We start from the raw sequence: 17,802 nt of genomic DNA, 5'->3' as shown, positions 1-17,802 counted from the left end.
TTGTGCTTATGTACTTTTACTGAACTGTGTGCAAGAAAGGAATTTCACTGTACCTCGCTATGAAGTACCATTGGGTGAAGTGGGTTATGTGGAGCCATTTCTGTTTTGTACAATTCCCCCTCAAAGACTCTATGAGATAAAATGGATATATTGTTAGTGTGTTTCAAAAAGTTTGTGTTAATTTTCTCTGGTTTGCTTTATGTGGGGATAGGGGGAAACTTTTTTCTCAATCTCTTACCTTGCCTGAGATGCGATTATTTTCCGGATCGTATCTCCGGTCGCTCCGTGGCCTAACATCATGGAGCTGGTGGCCTTGCTTGAGACTGACTTTGAGCCACACCGCAGAGTCGTGGACTTACCATCGGAGCCTGCGATCCCTTGCCTGGGATCGACGCTTCAACTGTGGCCTACGGATTTCAACATCGAGGAGCTTGCAGTCTTGGGTAGAGACTGATGTCAGGATGCTCCAAAGTCTCAAGAGGTTCGACTAGCCCCGACCCCGGGTCCGATCGCCCGGCGCGGGGGAGCTGAGATCCCCCCCGGTGCGGGAGCTTGATCGCCCCGACGTGGAGGGCCCGACTGCCGGCTACGGGAGCCAAGATCGTTCCATCAACGGAAGGCTCGAGGCCCCTGATCGTGGGAGAACAAAGAAGGGAAGCAATTGAACCTTTGTTTTTGCCTTCCATCACAGTGAGAAATGTAGAGGAGTCACTGTGGTGGATGTTTATGTTAAAATGTATTTTGTGTGTTTTGTTGCTTTTTATTGGTATGACTGTATGGCAAATCAAATTCTTCGCATGTTGCAAAACATACTTGGCTAATAAAGTATGACTATGATTATGATGATTATGATCATCTTCCAAAGTTCCCTGGATTCTTGAAGGATTCCAATGGGTTGGAAAGTGCAAATACAATGCGAAGACAGAGATAAAACAGGGAATTCTAGGCCAGTTTGTTGAACAGAAAGGGAGAGAGAGGGGGAAAGAAAGGGGGAGAAAGAGATAGTAATAACAGGAGGGTAATCTTGCTACAGATAGAAAGGGGCTTCAGTGGGGTCACACCAGGACCATGGTGCACAGATTTATTTACGGTTGGGTATACAGGTGCACAACCTTTTATCCGGAGTTCCGGAAACCGAAAAACTCCGAAAACCGGCCATTTTTTCCAGGATGTCGTCTGCACACCAAAGCTCGCGTTTGGCGCCAAACTTGTCCTGAAACGACCCACGGTCAACCCAGGTCTGTATTACTGTAGCGGCTGCCTCCTCCCCGGAGACCGGGGAGACAATTAAACATCTGTAAATCATTGCTTAAATGTTAGTCAGTTAGTTTGGAGGGCTTTTATGTGAAGGGGGGGGGAGGGGGGTTGAAGGGGTAAACTTTAATTCTTAGTCCCCTACCTGGTCGGAGAGGCGGGGAGCGGTCAATGCCTTACCGGGTCGCCGAGCAGTAAGCTCCGCAACGCTGTGGCCGCCAACTCCCAGCTGGGGCTGCGGGCGTCCGGTCGCGGGCGGCGCCGGTTGGAGCTCCGACCCCGGTAACTCTACCCCTGGCTGCGAGGCGCTCCAAATCCAGCGCCGCCCGCGGCCGGACACCCGCAGCCCCAGCTCCGCGAATGTTGGGAGTCGGCAGCCACAGCGCTGGGATACCAGCGGGAAGCGGGCAATGCCTTACCGGGTCGTCGTGCGGTAAGCTCCGGGGTGCTGTGGCCGCGGACTCCCAACATTCGCGGAGCTGGGGGCTGTGGGCGTCCGGCCGCGGGCGGCGCTGGATTTGGAACGCCTCGCAGCCAGGGGTAGAGTTGCCGGGGTCGGAGCTCCAACCGGCGCCGCCCGCGGCCGGACGGAGCCCCCAGCTCCGCGATGTTAGGAGTCGCCGACCAGGTAGGGGACTAAGAATTAAAGTTTCCCCTTTCACCCCCACCCCCACCACCACATAAAATCCCTCCAAACTAACTGACTAACATTTATGCAATGATTTACAATGATTCCCCGGTCTCCGGGGAGAAGGCAGCCGCTCCAGACTTTTCAATCCATCCGCGCAACCTACCTAATCTACGCTAAAAATGTTCCATTCGGAAATCCGAAAATGTCCGAAATCCGACAAGTGTCTGGTCCCAAGGCTTTCGGATAAAAGGTTGTGCACCTGTACATGCTTGGGAAGTATGCTTGGAGGATTCATTCGATTGTATCCAAGCATGGAGGAGTTTCCTAGTGAGCAGAATGGTCCTTTTGTTTTGCATGCTATCCAATAAATTTAGATAATGCTGTGCATCAATACAATCAAGTCAAACAAAAGTGAAACGTTAGGATTAAGAGAAAAATACCAGGGTGCATAATATAGTTGCTCAACATTATAGTGTTACAGTACCAGTGGAAAAACTACGATGTCTATAGTTGGGTAGATTGGAAAATTGGGACCCTGCACTAGTTTATGGAAGAGCCATTCAGAAGACTGATAGCAGAAGAGAAGCTGCTCCTTCCCGATGCTTACCATTTTATAAATAGGTTGGGGCTAATGAATAATACAAAAACATTTGAAACCTAGATGTACAACAAATCAAAATGTATTTTGTTCTACTTCTCCTGAACATGGTGCTATTCAGACCCACATGGAAATTGACACTCTTGCCCCTGAAATTTTAACATTGTTCGAGGAACTTCTGATTTCATCCTCTGTGCTTAGTTATTAAAATATGATCAGCATTAAGCAGTGCATTCTAATGGGATCTGTCTCAGGTTTGGTTCCCATATTTGTCTTTAAGGATATTTCAAGTTGGTTTCATTCTGGATTTTGGGTGTATCATCTGAGCCTCTTCTTCTTTAAAATATATTTTTGGAAATAAAGTTTCATTGAACCTGTATAAAAAATTTCCACTGCAAATAAATGAATCTTTTTTTCCATTTTCTAGGGAATAATCGATTCTGTGAGAGAAAATTTTGAGTTATTGCCTGATGATGAGCGACAGTGTACAAAGTGCAAAACTACTTGTTTCTTGTCTGCAGTCTCATGCCATTGTAAATCAAATCAACTGGTTTGCCTGCGTCACGTGAAGGAACTCTGCTCATGTCCACCTTACCGATGTCATATGAGGTAAATAATGCACAGACTTTCTGTTCTGCATTGAACCTTGTCTGCAATCCAGTTGGGGAAATCCACCATTGTTTGCTGAAGTCACAGTATGACACATGTTGCCTTAAACATTTGAACTCTTAATCTTAGCTTAAACTGAACCATACAGATGGGCTTCATGAAGGCCACAAAAATCTAAGCTGGCAAATAATTTCCAGGAGTTGCAAGTTTATTTTAGTCTAGATATTTTTGGCTTGCATATTTCCATCTGTGACCTCAGGATTCACCTATGTTTCAGAGTATTTTTGCTTTCACGTTTATCTTTACAAAATTTGTAATACACCTTGTTTGTGGATTACTTCAGCCAATAGTACTAAGCCTGATATTTTTTTGCTTGGCTGTTGTTGCCTCTTTGTCACTAACTTATTGTACCGCTGCTGACAAATTCATTTCACTTGCACTTTATGTGTAATGTGACGAATAAAACTGATTGTTGGTTGTTGATTGCCGTTGTTAACTCTTGAAGCCATCTGCCTTGACTAAATTCAGTCAAGGGTCCTAATTTGAGATCATAATTTGAAAGAGTTAAGATGATAAGTTGCCGTCAGCAAACTAAATTTATTTATTTTAAACAAATTAGTAAAATCTAAGAATATTTCTCTAAAATACATTAATCAAAAGATTCTGGAAAATGAGTAAAGATTTAGAGATGCAGTATGGCAAAAGGCCCTTCGCCCCACCAGGTCCACATAGTTCTTTATTATCCCATTTTCTCATCCATTCCCTACACGCTAGGAGCAATTTACAGATGCTAATTAACCTACAAACACGCACGTCTTTGGGCAGTGGTAGGAAATCCATGCTGTCACAGGGGGAATGTGCAAACTCTGCACAGACAGCACCTGAGGTTAGGATCGAACCCGGGTAGCTGCTAGCTGCCCCACTGGGCTGCCCACCAGCTTTGTCAGTTTTTTTACCAAGAAGGCCATATAACTCCATTCTGGAAAAGAAATTCAAATGTGTCACAATGTTTCATAATAATATCAATGGTTTCCAGAGCTATACATTTAGGGCAATTAAATTTCAGACTGATTGCCAGTGCAATGGCACCTTTGTAAAACTATGTGTGCCCAAACACACCTGAAGACTCCTGCAGAATGCGGTGCAGGCAGATTAAGTCAATAAAAGTGTTGAATTGGTATCAGCTCCACCATGTCTGAGCAGATGGCGGGCCACATCTATCACATGTACACATGGATCCTGCCCCGGATGGCAGGCATCAAATCGCGTGTTCACATAGATCCCGCACCTTCGAGGACGCCACTGGCACCTAATTACGGGCTCTCACGAAAATGGCATACCTACGGACCATTGCCATGGCTCTGTACAGAAGGCAGTGGCTCAAATACTCATACTCGCTCATCCCCAGCCTGTTGAGAACACCGATCTCAACAGTGAAGCCCAAACACAGAAGGTGCGTGGCCTTGCCGGTGGCTTTGCGCAGGATGAGGTACAGCCAGAGTTCGGTGGCTCCGCCAGCGCAGGCCTCCTTGCGTCACCGCGCCTGGGCGCCGCGGCCTCGGGCCCGCAAGGTACCGGAGACGGAAGTCTGCAGGCCGGATAATTACTGGGGAAAAAATACGCCTGCTGGCGAATAATTTTGGGTTATGGGCCGCATTCGTTGCTGACCCTTGCATTATTAAAATGACGGGTTCACTTTCCAATTTCAACACAATCCAATATTAAATTTGCATTTTGTTTGTAGCTTCTAGCTAATGATGGAATACTCAATTACTTTTTAAATTCTGTCAACAGTCTAGGTAATTGCTTAAAAGTTGCATTACCAGAAAGTTGGTCAAACCTGCATACCTTATACTAGGAATTGTTGATTTTATCTTAAATATTTCATCGTGGAATGTGGATGCCAATGAGCAGGTTTGTTGGAAGCTAATTCAGAGAGTGGGTTGGGGGAAGAGGATGATTTGCTGGGAGAGGTTAATGGACTGGGCTGTGCTGAAGCTTTGCGAGTCGTTGGTTATGGGGGGTCTCAAAGTCTTGCAAATAAAACAAGAACTGTAAAGAAAAAACAAGAACAGTAAATCTGTGGGAGGTGTTAGAAACTATTTTGTTTGAAAGCTTAATTTTATCCTGTTGATGAGTACATTCAGAAGAATAGATGTGGATGGAGAATGCTGGTTGGTACAAAATGGTGACTGGGGTGAGTCACTAATAAAATGGCACCTGAGCTCGCAGGAAACATAATTTATATATGATACAAAATGTTATTTTTAAGTCTACTTTTAATTTTAATTTGAGGGGTGCAATTGGTAGTCTTATATAAATTTTATATGAACTTATTGTACACAATTAACAGAAATCAAATTTTCTGTCGGCAATCTTATATTTATGATGGTTAAAATTAATTTGTAACAAGAAAAAGTCACCAGCAAACGGGCATTAGCTAGTTTTGAGACTTATATTGTGTCTGAAGAATGATGATTCAGGTTTGGCAATCGTTTCGCTGAATACCTCCGCTCAGTCTGCCTAAACATACCTGATCTACCGGTTGCTAAACACTTTAACTCCCCCTCACTGACCTTTCTGTCCTGGGCCTCCTCTATTGTCAGAGTGAGGCCCAGTGCAAATTGGAGGAACAGCACCTTATATTTCGCTTGGGCAGCTTAGTTCAAGTGGTGTGAACATTGACATCTCTAACTTCAAGTAACCCTTGCTTCCCCTCTCCTTCTATCCCTCCCCTCCAACCAGTCTTACTGTCTCCGAGGACATTTTATCTCTATTTGCTTTGTTACCTTCTCCCAGCTATAGATTTGGGAGGAACAACAGCAGCAACAGATTAGCAAGAGATACGACTGATTGGCTCTAGCCCAAGTGGGAGGAGAGGGGTGGAAACAGTTGAAAACTGAGGAATTTGCTCTGTAAATTGGTAAATCAGGCAATTTATCAGTCAATTTAAGCAAGACAGCTCTTTGCGAGTGGCAGTGAGTGAGCGGCCTAGTGAGGGAAGTGCCCTGTGAGAAAAGTGTGAGTCTTTGGCTCGAGAGTCTTCGGAGAGGAGACCACACAATACGCTTGAGAGGGAGACGAAAGAAGGAGATGTCAGGCAAGCTGATTCAGTGCGATGCTTGCAGTATGTGGGAGGTCAAGGACACCGCTGGTGCCTCTGGCTGCTACAAATGCGAAAAATGCATCCAGGTAGAGCTCCTAAAGGGCCGTGTTGGGGAACTGGAGAAGCAAGTGGATGACCTCCGGTTCGTACGAGAAACGGAGTCGTTCCTCGACAAGTCCTACAGTACGATTGTTACACCTAAGGTACTGGAAGAGAGAAGGTGGGAGACAGTGAGAAAGGGAGGGAAGCATGGAATGCCAACGTCCCCGGGTGATGTACCTCTTGTAAACAGGTTCATCCGCTTAGAAGCTGTTGGGACAGAAGACGTGAGCGGCGGACTGGCCTGTGATGCGAATAGGGCTGTTGAGCCAAAACCAAAAAGGCCTAAGGCAGGCAAGGCCATTGTAGTGGGAGACTCCATCGTGAGAGGTACGGACAGGGGTTTCTGCGGCAACAGACGGGATGCGAGGATGGTGTGCTGCCTTCCCGGTGCCAGGATCCAGGATGTCACGGACAGAGTGCAGAAAATCCTCAAGGGCGAAGGTGAACATCCGGAAGTGGTAGTGCATGTCGGCACAAACGATGTCGGAAAGAAGGGGATGAATATTCTGCAGCGTGACTTTAGAGAGCTCGGAAAAATGTTGAAAAGCAGGACCTCCAGGGTCCTTTATCTCCGGTTTGCTTCCAGTTCCCCGTGCTGGCGAGAGCAGGAACAGGGAGATACGGGACCTGAACGTGTGGCTGAGGAACTGGTGCACGGGGCAGGGATTTAGATTTTTAGATCACTGGGATCTGTTTCGGGGTAAGGGGGAACTGTACAAAAGGGACGGATTGCATCTTAACAGGTGTGGGACCAGCATTCTGGCAGGCAGGTTTGCCACTGCTACACGGGTGGCTTTAAACTGAATAAGGGGGGTGGGGTGTTGAATGGGACAGTGGAGGATGGAGTTAAAGGGAAAGGGTTTCTTAAATGTGTGAGCGTAGAGACCGAAGGGTGTAAAATGAGGGTAGAAGAAATAGGTAGCAAGGTGAAAAGTAAAAGTGGCAGGCAGACAAAACCAGGGCAAAAATCAAAAAGGGCCACTTTTCAACATAATTGTGTAAGGGGTAAGAGTGTTGTAAAAACAAGCCTGAAGGCTTTGTGTCTCAATGCAAGGAGCATTCGTAATAAGGTGGATGAGTTGAATGTGCAGATAGCTATTAATGACTATGATATAGTTGGGATCACGGAGACATGGCTCCAGGGTGACCAAGGCTGGGAGCTGAACATCCAGGGATATTCAATATTCAGGAGGGATAGACAGAAAGGAAAAGGAGGTGGGGTAGCATTACTGATTAGAGAGGGGATTAATGCAATGGAAAGGAAGGACATTAGTTTGGAGGATGTGGAATCGGTATGGGTAGAGCTGCAAAACACTAAGGGGCAGAAAACGCTGGTGGGTGTTGTGTACAGGCCACCTAACAGTAGTAGTGAAGTTGGAGATGGTATCAAACAGGAAATTAGAAATGCGTGCGACAAAGGCAAAACGGTTATAATGGGTGACTTCAATCTACATATAGATTGGGTGAATCAAATTGGCAGGGGTGCTGAGGAAGAGGATTTCTTGGAATGTATGCGGGATAGTTATCTAAATCAACATGTAGAGGAACCAATGAGAGAGCAGGCTATTTTAGACTGGGTATTGAGTAATGAGGAAGGGTTAGTTAGCAATCTTGTTGTACGTGCCCCCTTGGGCAAGAGTGACCATAATATGGTTGAGTTCTTCATTAGGATGGAGAGTGACATTGTTAATTCAGAAACAATGGTTCTGAACTTAAAGAAAGGTAACTTTGAGGGTATGAGACGTGAATTGGCCAAGATTGACTGGCAATTAATTCTAAAAGGGTTGACTGTGGATATGCAATGGAAGACATTTAAAGACTGCATGGATGAACTACAAAAATTGTTCATCCCAGTTTGGCAAAAGAATAAATCAGGGAAGGTAGTACATCCATGGATAACAAGGGAAATCAGGGATAGTATCAAAGCGAAGGATGATCCGTACAAATTAGCCAGAAAAAGCAGCATACCGGAGGACTGGGAGGAATTCAAAGATCAGCAGAGGAGGACAAAGGGCTTAATTAGGAAAGGAAAAATAGATTATGAAAGAAAACTGGCAGGGAACATAAAAACTGACTGCAAAAGTTTTTATAGATATGTGAAAAGAAAGAGATTAGTTAAAACAAATGTAGGTCCCTTGCAGTCAGAAACAGGGGAGTTGATCATGGGGAACAAGGATATGGCGGACCAATTGAATAACTACTTTGGTTCCGTCTTCACTAAGGAAGACATAAATAATTTGCCGGAAATAGCAGGGGACCGCGGGTCAAAGGAGTTGGAGGAATTGAGTGAAATCCAGGTTAGCCGGGAAGTGGTGTTGGGTAAATTGAATGGATTAAAGGCCGATAAATCCCCAGGGCCAGATAGGCTGCATCCCAGAGTACTTAAGGAAGTAGCTCCAGAAATAGTGGATGCATTAGTAATAATCTTTCAAAACTCTTTAGATTCTGGAGTAGTTCCTGAAGATTGGCGGGTAGCAAACGTAACCCCACTTTTTAAGAAGGGAGGGAGAGAGAAAATGGGGAATTACAGACCAGTTAGTCTAACATCGGTAGTGGGGAAACTGCTAGAGTCAGTTATTAAAGATGGGATAGCAGCACATTTGGAAAGTGGTGAAATCATTGGACAAAGTCAGCATGGATTTACGAAAGGTAAATCATGTCTGACGAATCTTATAGAATTTTTCGAGGATGTAACTAGTAGCGTGGATAGGGGAGAACCAGTGGATGTGGTGTATCTGGACTTCCAGAAGGCTTTCGACAAGGTCCCACATAAGAAATTAGTATACAAACTTAAAGCACAAGGCATTGGGGGTTCAGTATTGATGTGGATAGAGAACTGGCTGGCAAACAGGAAGCAAAGAGTAGGAGTAAACGGGTCCTTTTCACAATGGCAGGCAGTGACTAGTGGGGTACCCCAAGGCTCAGTACTGGGACCCCAGCTATTTACAATATATATTAATGATCTGGATGAGGGAATTGAAGGCAATATCTCCAAGTTTGCGGATGACACTAAGCTGGGGGGCAGTGTTAGCTGTGAGGAGGATGCTAGGAGACTGCAGGGTGACTTGGATAGGCTGGGTGAGTGGGCAAATGTTTGGCAGATGCAGTATAATGTGGATAAATGTGAGGTTATCCATTTTGGTGGCAAAAACAGGAAAGCAGACTATTATCTAAATGGTGGCCGATTGGGAAAGGGGGAGATGCAGCAAGACCTGGGTGTCATGGTACACCAGTCATTGAAGGTAGGCATGCAGGTGCAGCAGGCAGTAAAGAAAGCGAATGGTATGTTAGCTTTCATTGCTAAAGGATTTGAGTATAGGAGCAGAGAGGTTCTACTGCAGTTGTACAGGGTCTTGGTGAGACCACACCTGGAGTATTGCGTACAGTTTTGGTCTCCAAATCTGAGGAAGGACATTATTGCCATAGAGGGAGTGCAGAGACGGTTCACCAGACTGATTCCTGGGATGTCAGGACTGTCTTATGAAGAAAGACTGGATAGACTTGGTTTATACTCTCTAGAATTTAGAAGATTGAGAGGGGATCTTATAGAAACTTACAAAATTCTTAAGGGGTTGGACAGGCTAGATGCAGGAAGATTGTTCCCGATGTTAGGGAAGTCCAGGACAAGGGGTCACAGCTTAAGGATAAAGGGGAAATCCCCTGAGAAGAACTTTTTTCCACAGAGAGTGGTGAATCTCTGGAACTCTCTGCCACAGAGGGTAGTTGAGGCTAGTTCATTGGCTATATTTAAGAGGGAGTTAGATGTGGCCCTTTTGGCTAAGGGGATCAGGGGGTATGGAGAGAAGGCAGGTACGGGATACTGAGTTGGATGATCAGCCATGATCATATTGAATGGTGGTGCAGGCTCGAAGGGCCGAATGGCCTACTCCTGCACCTAATTTCTATGTTTCTATGTTTCTAATGATCTATTCTACATTTTCCTTGAGCTCCAATTCCTTTGTCCTATTTTCACACTCCACTTCGTAATCTATGTATCTCCCTCTCCCCTGACATCAGTCTGAAGAAGGGTCTCGACCCAAAAAGGCACGCATTCCTTCTCTCCAGGGATGCTACCTGTCCCGCTGAGTTACTCCAGCATTTTGTCTGTCGTCTATCAGCTCTGTTTGTTGATATTGATTCTTTGATTACATTTTTCAGTTATTTCTTGTTTTTTATCTCCAGGTATCGCTATACCTTGGATGACCTCTATCCTGTTCTGAGTGAATTAAAATTACATGTGGAAGTATATGATGAATGGTGTTCCAAAGCAGTTGCTTTCCTGGAAGCAAAAGATGATGAAAAGAAAAGTAAGTGAAGACATTTTATAGAGTCAACTCAAGAGTTTACTTGTCATTGTATGGACAATGGACCAATGAATGGTTACTTACAACAGCTTAACAGACCCATCAGCATAATATGCACAGATAACTGTAACAAAAAAACTCTAAATCTGTAGTGCAATCAAAGACCCAATTCATAAAACTTCATAGTTGCTGAGGTTAGTGTAGTGTAATATTCAAGAGCTTAATGGTTGCTCGCAAGAAGCTGTTCTTGAACCTGATGGTCACTGTTTTCAGACTCCTGACCCACCTTTCCGAAGGTGGAGCAAAATGAAAGTGTGGCCAGGGTGATGTTGGTCGTTGATCATGGCTACCTTTTTGAGGCAACGCTTCCTGACGACATCCCTTCGATGGTGAGAAGGTTGGTACTGTGGAGGACCTGGCAGCTTCTACCGCTTTCTATAATTTTGTTCCTGGATGTTCAAGTTGTCGATCCAAGCTATGACACGGCCAGTATGTGTGCCCTCTACTGTGCACCTGTAGAAGTTCAGGAGGCTATCCGACATACCAAATCTTGATATTCCAAGGAAGTACAGGCATTGATGAGCTCTGACTGCATTAATGTGCTGTCCCTGGGATAGATATTTAGAGGTGTGCATAACCAGGATCATGAAGCTGTTGGCTCATCACCACCGTCTCGATGAAGACAGGTTTGTGGATCCTTGGCTTTCCCCTCTGAAGTCAGCAATTAGCTCCTTGGTCTTGACATTGACAGCAAGATTGTTGTTATGGCACCACTCAATCTCTCCTGTACTCGTACTCATCATTAACCTTTATTTGTCAAACAACAATTATCGTTGGCAAATTTAAAGATGGCATTGGAACTGTGTCTGATGACATACTCAAGGGTATAGAGAGTAGAGTAGGGGACTGAACACACAGCATTGAGGTCTTGCTGCATAAATTGCTGTCGAGGTGGAAGTGTTGCCACTTTGTTCTGATTGTGGTCTGCCGTTGAGGATCCAGTTTACACAGGAATGAGGAAAGATGCAGTTTCCTGACTTATGATGTGTTTGGAGGGAATGATGGTGTTGAATGCCTAGCTGTAGATGGTGAACAACGTGCCTGGCACACGTGTATTCTCCAAGTGCTCCAGTGCAGAGTGGAAAGCCAGTGGGATTGCATCCATTGTTGATCTATTGTGGCAGTAGGTGAATTGTCATCCATCCAGGTCCTTACGAAGGTAGGAGTTAATATGCATCATAACCAACTTCTTAAAGCATTTAATCACCTCAGACATTAGTGTCAGTGGTCACTGAGGCATGTCACCTTGCTCCTTTTGGGCACTGGTATTATTGATGTGTTTGTGGTATAATGTTCCGCAGCACCAATTGGTTTGCTCCATTGACAAGATCTAAAATGCAGATTTCCGTAATGCAGGAATTGTAATGCAGCAGGGTGTGGACAGAAAGGTATTTCAAGACGGAAGTGAAAGCAATTCCAACAGTATTTCACAAAAGTTATATACATGCACTTGTTGCATTAAATGATAGAGCAATATGATTCAGAAATTTGGGAATGGATCAATGTTTTTGTCCTTGCTTCCAAATAGCTGAAATAAAACAGAAAATGCTTTATGCTGGAAATATTCAACAGGTCAGGCAATACCCGAGTTGACTTGAACAGACTTAACATTACAGGTTGTTTATGAAAGAACTGCAGATGCTGGAAAAATCGAAGGTAGACAAAAATGCTGGAGAAACTCAGCGGGTGAGGCAGCATCTATGGAGAGAAGGGATAGGTGACGTTCTTCAGACTGATGTCGGGGGGGGGGGGGGGGAGGGGGGGGAAAGAAAGAGAGAGGCGGAGACGGTAGGCTTGTGGGAGAGCTGGGAAGTGGAGGGAAAGGAGGAAGAAAGCAAGGACTCTCTGAAATTGGAGGTCAATGTTCATACCACTGGGGTGTAAACTACCCAAGAAAAATATGAGGTGCTGTTCCTCCAATTTGTGCTGGGCCTCACTCTGGCAATGGCAGAGGCACAGGACAGAAAAGTCTATTTTGAATGGGAGGGGAAGTGCTGAGCCACCGGGAGATCGGGTTGATTATTGCGAACTGAGCGGAGGTGTTGGGCGAAGCGATCGCCAAGCTTGCGCTTGGTCCCAGCACTATGAACATTGACTTCTCCAATTTCAGGTAGTCCTTGCTTTCCTCCTCCCCTTCCCTGTTCTCCCATGCCAGCCTTCTCCCCATATCCCTTGATTCCGCTAGCTCCCCAGAGCTCTATCTATTTCTCTTTTAAATTCATCCAGTGAATTGGCCTCTATGGCCTTCCGTGGCAGAGAATTCCACAAATTCACAACTCTCTGGGTAAGTTTTCTTTTTTTCCTCATTTCAGTTTTAAATGGCCTCCCCTTTATTCTTAGGCTGTGGCCCCTGGTTCTGGACTCCCTCATCATTGGTAAAACATTTCCTGCATCTAGCTTGTCTAGTCCTTTTATAGTTTCATATGTTTCTGTAAGATACGCTCTCATCCTTCTAAATTCCAGTCTTTCCAATCTTTCCTTGTATGACAGCCCCGTCATCCCAGGGATTAATCTCGTCAAACCTGCTCTGCAATGCCTCAATAGACAATAGGTGCAGGAGTAGGTCGTTCGGCCCTTTGAGCCAGCCATTGAATGTGATCATGGCTGATCATCCACAATCGGTACCCCATTCCTGCCTTCTCCCCATATCCCCTGACTCCTATCTTTAAGAGCCGTATCAAGCTTGAAAGTATCCAAAGAACCGGCTTCCTCGAATGGCATCCCTCTGAGGCGGAGAATACCACAGACTCGCAACTCTGTGTGGAAAAGTGTTTCCTCATCTCCGTTCTAAATGCCTTACTCATTCTTAAACTGTGGCCCCTGGTTCTGGACTCCCCCAACATCGGGAACACGTTTCCTGCCTCTAGCATGTCCAAACTCTTAATAATCTTATATGTTTCAATAAGATATCCTCTCATCCTTCTAAATTCACTGAGCGGAGGTGTTGGGCGAAGCGATGAACCAATGGATGAATGATGAAGCGATGAAGCAATGGATGAACTTTCAGATCCGCACTCTTCTGAAGTCCAGGCACAGGGCATTCACTTCCAATGATACAGTGGCCTACATGAAGTCCAGATACGACCTTGGTAAGGCCATCAAAAAGGCTAAAAGGGACTTCTGCTCCAAACTGGAGGATGAGACAGATGTTTTGCAGCTGTGGCGGGGCCTGAATGCAATCACCTCCTACAAGGCGAAACCAGGAGGCAGGTCGAATGTCGGCGAAACATCACTCCCTGACGAGCTCAATGCGTTTTACGCACGCTTTGATAGGGAGAATACTGATGTGCCTTCCCGATCCCCCATTCGCTGTGATTGCATTTCAGTCTCAGTCTCAGAGGCTGACGTCAGGAAATCCTTCAGAGGGGTGAACCCCCAAAAAGCACCTGGACCTGATGGTATACCCGGTCGTGTTCTTAAAAACCTGTGCGGACCAACTGGCTGGAGTTTTTACGGACATTTTCAACCTCTCACTTCCGAGGTCTGAGGTCCCCACCTGCTTTAAAATGGCATCAATTATACCAGTGCCCAAGAAGAGCAAGGTGACGTGCCTCAATGACTATCGATCAGTGGCACTAACGCCAGTGGTGATGAAGTGCTTTGAGAGGTTGATCATGGAGCAAATCAACTCCTACCTCAACAAAAACCTGGACCCACTGCAGTTCGCTTACCGCCACAACAGATCAACGGTGGATGCGAACTCGCTGGCACTCCACTCCGCTCTGGACCACTTGGACAACAAAAACTCATATGTCAGGCTGTTATTCATCGATTACAGCTCGGCATTTAACACAATCATCCCCTCCGAGCTGGTTACCAAACTCGCAGAACTGGGTCTCTGCGCATCCCTCTGCAATTGGATCCTCGACTTCCTCATTCACAGACCACAGTCTGTTCGTATTGGTGGAAATGTGTCAGCCTCGATAACAATCAGCACGGGAGCACCTCAAGGCTGCGTGCTCAGCCCCCTGCTGTACTCACTCTATACTCATGACTGCGTAGCCAGTCACAGTGCGAACTCCATCATCAAGTTTGCTGACGACACCACTGTTGTGGAGCGTATCACTGATGGGGATGAGTCAGAGTATAGAAGAGAGATTGAGCAACCGTTCATATGGTGCCAGCGCAATAACCTGGCCCTCAACACCAGCAAAACCAAGGAACTGATTGTGGACTTTGGAAGGAGTAGGAGGGGGACTCACAGCCCCATTTATATCAACGGGTCGATGGTTGAAAGGGTCAAGAGCTTCAAATTCCTGGGCGTGCACATCTCTGAAGATCTTTCCTGGTCCGAGAACACTAATGCAATTATCAAGAAAGCTCATCAGCGCCTCTACTTCCTGAGAAGATTACAGAGAGTCGGTTTGTCAAGGAAGACTCTCTCTAACTTCTACAGGTGCACAGTAGAGAGCATGCTGACCGGTTGCATCGTGGCTTGGTTCGGCTATTTGAGTGCCCTGGAGAGGAAAAGACTACAAAAAGTAGTAAACACTGCCCAGTCCATCATCGGCTCTGACCTTCCTTCCATCGAGGGGATTTATCGCAGTCGCTGCCTCAAAAAGGCTGGCAGTATTATCAAAGACCCACACCATCCTGGCCACACACTCATTTCCCTGCTACCTTCAGGTAGAAGGTACAGGAGTCTGAAGACTGCAACAACCAGGTTCAGGAATAGCTACTTCCCCACAGCCATCAGGCTTTTAAACCTGGTTTGGACAAAACTCTGATTATTAATAACCCATTTCTGTTATTTGCACTTTATCAGTTTATTTATTCATGTGTGTGTATATATTTATATTATGGTATATGGACACACTGTTCTGTTTTGTAGTAAATGCCTACTATGTTCTGTGTGCTGAAGCAAAGCAAGAATTTAATTGTCCTATACAGGGACACATGACAATAAACTCACTTGACTTGAATTCCAGAGTGTACTAACCCAGCTTCTCCATTCTCTCAGCATATGACAGTCCCACCATCCTGGGAATTAACCTTGTGTACCTACGCTGCACTCCCTCAATAGCAAGAATGTCCTTCCTCAAATTAGGGGACCAAAACTGCACACAATACTCTGTGTGGTCTCACTTGGGCCCTGTACAACTGCAGAAAGACCTCTTTGCTCATATACTCAACTACTTGTTATGAAGGCCAACATGCTATTTGCTTTCTTCACTGCCTGCTGCACCTGCATGCTTACTTTCGTTGACTGATGACAAGGACACACCCAGATCTTTGCACTTTTTTCCTAATTTTGAGATAATAATCTGATGCCACCAAGGGACACCCCAATTTATTGATTGTCGTGTGCACTTCCCGAAATGCATTTTCCTATCTCCCTTGACACGTCATGTTGAGCCGTAATAATCCATGGCTTGAAGTGTCTTGCCGTTCTTGCACTCCACCGGGAAAACCGGCTACCTTCCGGTTAAGCCTCACCCATTGTGCTATCTACATTATATTGCATCTACCATGCATCTGCCCAATCACTTAACCTGTCCAAGTCACACTCCAACCTCCCAGCATCCTCTTCACAGTTCACACTGCCGCCCAGCTTTGTGACATCTGCAAATTTGCTAGTGTTACTTTTATCATCTAAATCATTAATATATATTGTAAATAGTTGTGGCCTGAGCACCAAACCTTGCAGCATTCCACTCGCCACTGCCTGTCATTCTTACAGGGACCCGTTTATTCCTACTCTTTGTTTCCTGTCTGCCAACCAATTTTTTATCCATGTCAATACCCTACCCCCAATACCATGTGCTCTAATTTTTTCCACTAATCTCCTGTGTGGCACCTTATCAAAGTATTTCTGAAAGTCCGGATACACTACATCCACTGGCTCTCCTTCATCCATTTTACTTGTCACATTCTCAAAAAATTCCAGAAGATTAGTCAAGCAGGATTCCTTCCCCCTTCATAAATCTCTGTTGACTTGGACTATTCTTTTACTATTCAAATGCACCGTTATTACTTCTTTTATAATTGACTCCAGCATCTTCCCCACCACCAATGTCAGGCTAACTGGTCTATTTCCCTGTTTTCTCTCTCGCTCCTTTCTTGAAAAGTGGGATAACATTAGCTACCATCCAATCCACAGGAACTGATCCTAAATCTATAGAACATTGGAAAATGATCACCAATGCGTCCACGATTTCTATAGCCACCTCCTTAAGTAACCTGAGAAGCAGACCATCAGGCCCTGGGGGTTTATCAGCCTTCAGTCCCATCAGTCTACCCAATACTATTTCTCGCCTAATTGAAATTTCTTTCAGTTCCTCTGTCTCCCTCGATCATCTGTCCTCTAGTACATCTGGGAGATTGTTTGTGTCCTCCTTAGTGAAGACAGAAGCAAAGTACCTGTTCAACTCTTCTGACTTTTCCTTGTTTCCCATAATAATTTCACCTGTTTCTGCCTTCATTTGTCTTTAATAATCTTTTTCTCTTAGCATACCTAAAGAAGCTTTTGCAATCATCCTTTATATTCTTGGCCAGCTTACCCTCGTACTTCATCTTTTCACCCCGTATTGCCCTTTTTGTTACCTTCTGTTGTCCTTTGAAAGTTTCTTGCAACTGTTTGCTATGTTATACACCTTTTCTCTTGTCAGCCACGGTTGCCTCTTACTCCCCTTAGAATCTTTCTTCTTCTTTGGAATGAAATGATCCTGCATCTTCTGGATTATGCCCAGAAATTCCTGCCATTGGTGTTCCACCGTCATTCTTGCCAGGATCCCTTTCCAGTCGACCTTGGCCAGCTCCTCTCATGCCTTCATAGTCTGCTTTGTTCAACTGCAACACTGACACTTCTGGTTTAACCTTCTCTCTCTCAAATTGCAGATTAAAACATCATATGGTCACTACCTCCTAGCAGTTGTTTTACCTTGAGTTCCCTTATTAAATCTGGTTCATTAGACAACACTAAATCCAGAATTGCCTTCTCTCTGGTAGGCTCCATTACAAGCTGCTCTACGAATCCATCTCGGAGGCACTCTACAAACTCCCATTCTTGGGGTCCAGAACCAACCTAATTTTCCCAGTCTGCATGCATATTGAAAATCTCCCATAACCACAGTGGCATTACCTTTGTTACATGCCAATTTTAACTCCTGCTGCAACTTGCACCCTATATCCAGGCCAC

General features: G+C 45.2%; 1 protein-coding gene across 2 annotated transcripts in view; it reads left to right on the top strand.

Moving 5' to 3' along the window:
- kdm5ba (lysine (K)-specific demethylase 5Ba) overlaps window positions 1-17,802 on the top strand; it is a 96,898-nt gene that overhangs the window by 46,883 nt on the left and 32,213 nt on the right. For both annotated transcript variants that reach the window (XM_055654728.1, XM_055654729.1), the window contains exons 15-16: window positions 2,911-3,092; window positions 10,483-10,607. In XM_055654728.1, the coding sequence (XP_055510703.1) occupies window positions 2,911-3,092; window positions 10,483-10,607 (307 nt within the window). The remainder of the gene's footprint in view (window positions 1-2,910; window positions 3,093-10,482; window positions 10,608-17,802) is intronic.

The sequence above is a fragment of the Leucoraja erinacea genome, chromosome 24 (assembly GCF_028641065.1).
Source record: "Leucoraja erinacea ecotype New England chromosome 24, Leri_hhj_1, whole genome shotgun sequence".
Lineage (NCBI taxonomy): Eukaryota > Metazoa > Chordata > Chondrichthyes > Rajiformes > Rajidae > Leucoraja > Leucoraja erinaceus.
The sequence above is the reverse complement of the archived record's forward strand: the minus strand, read 5'-3'. Positions and strand labels throughout refer to the sequence as shown.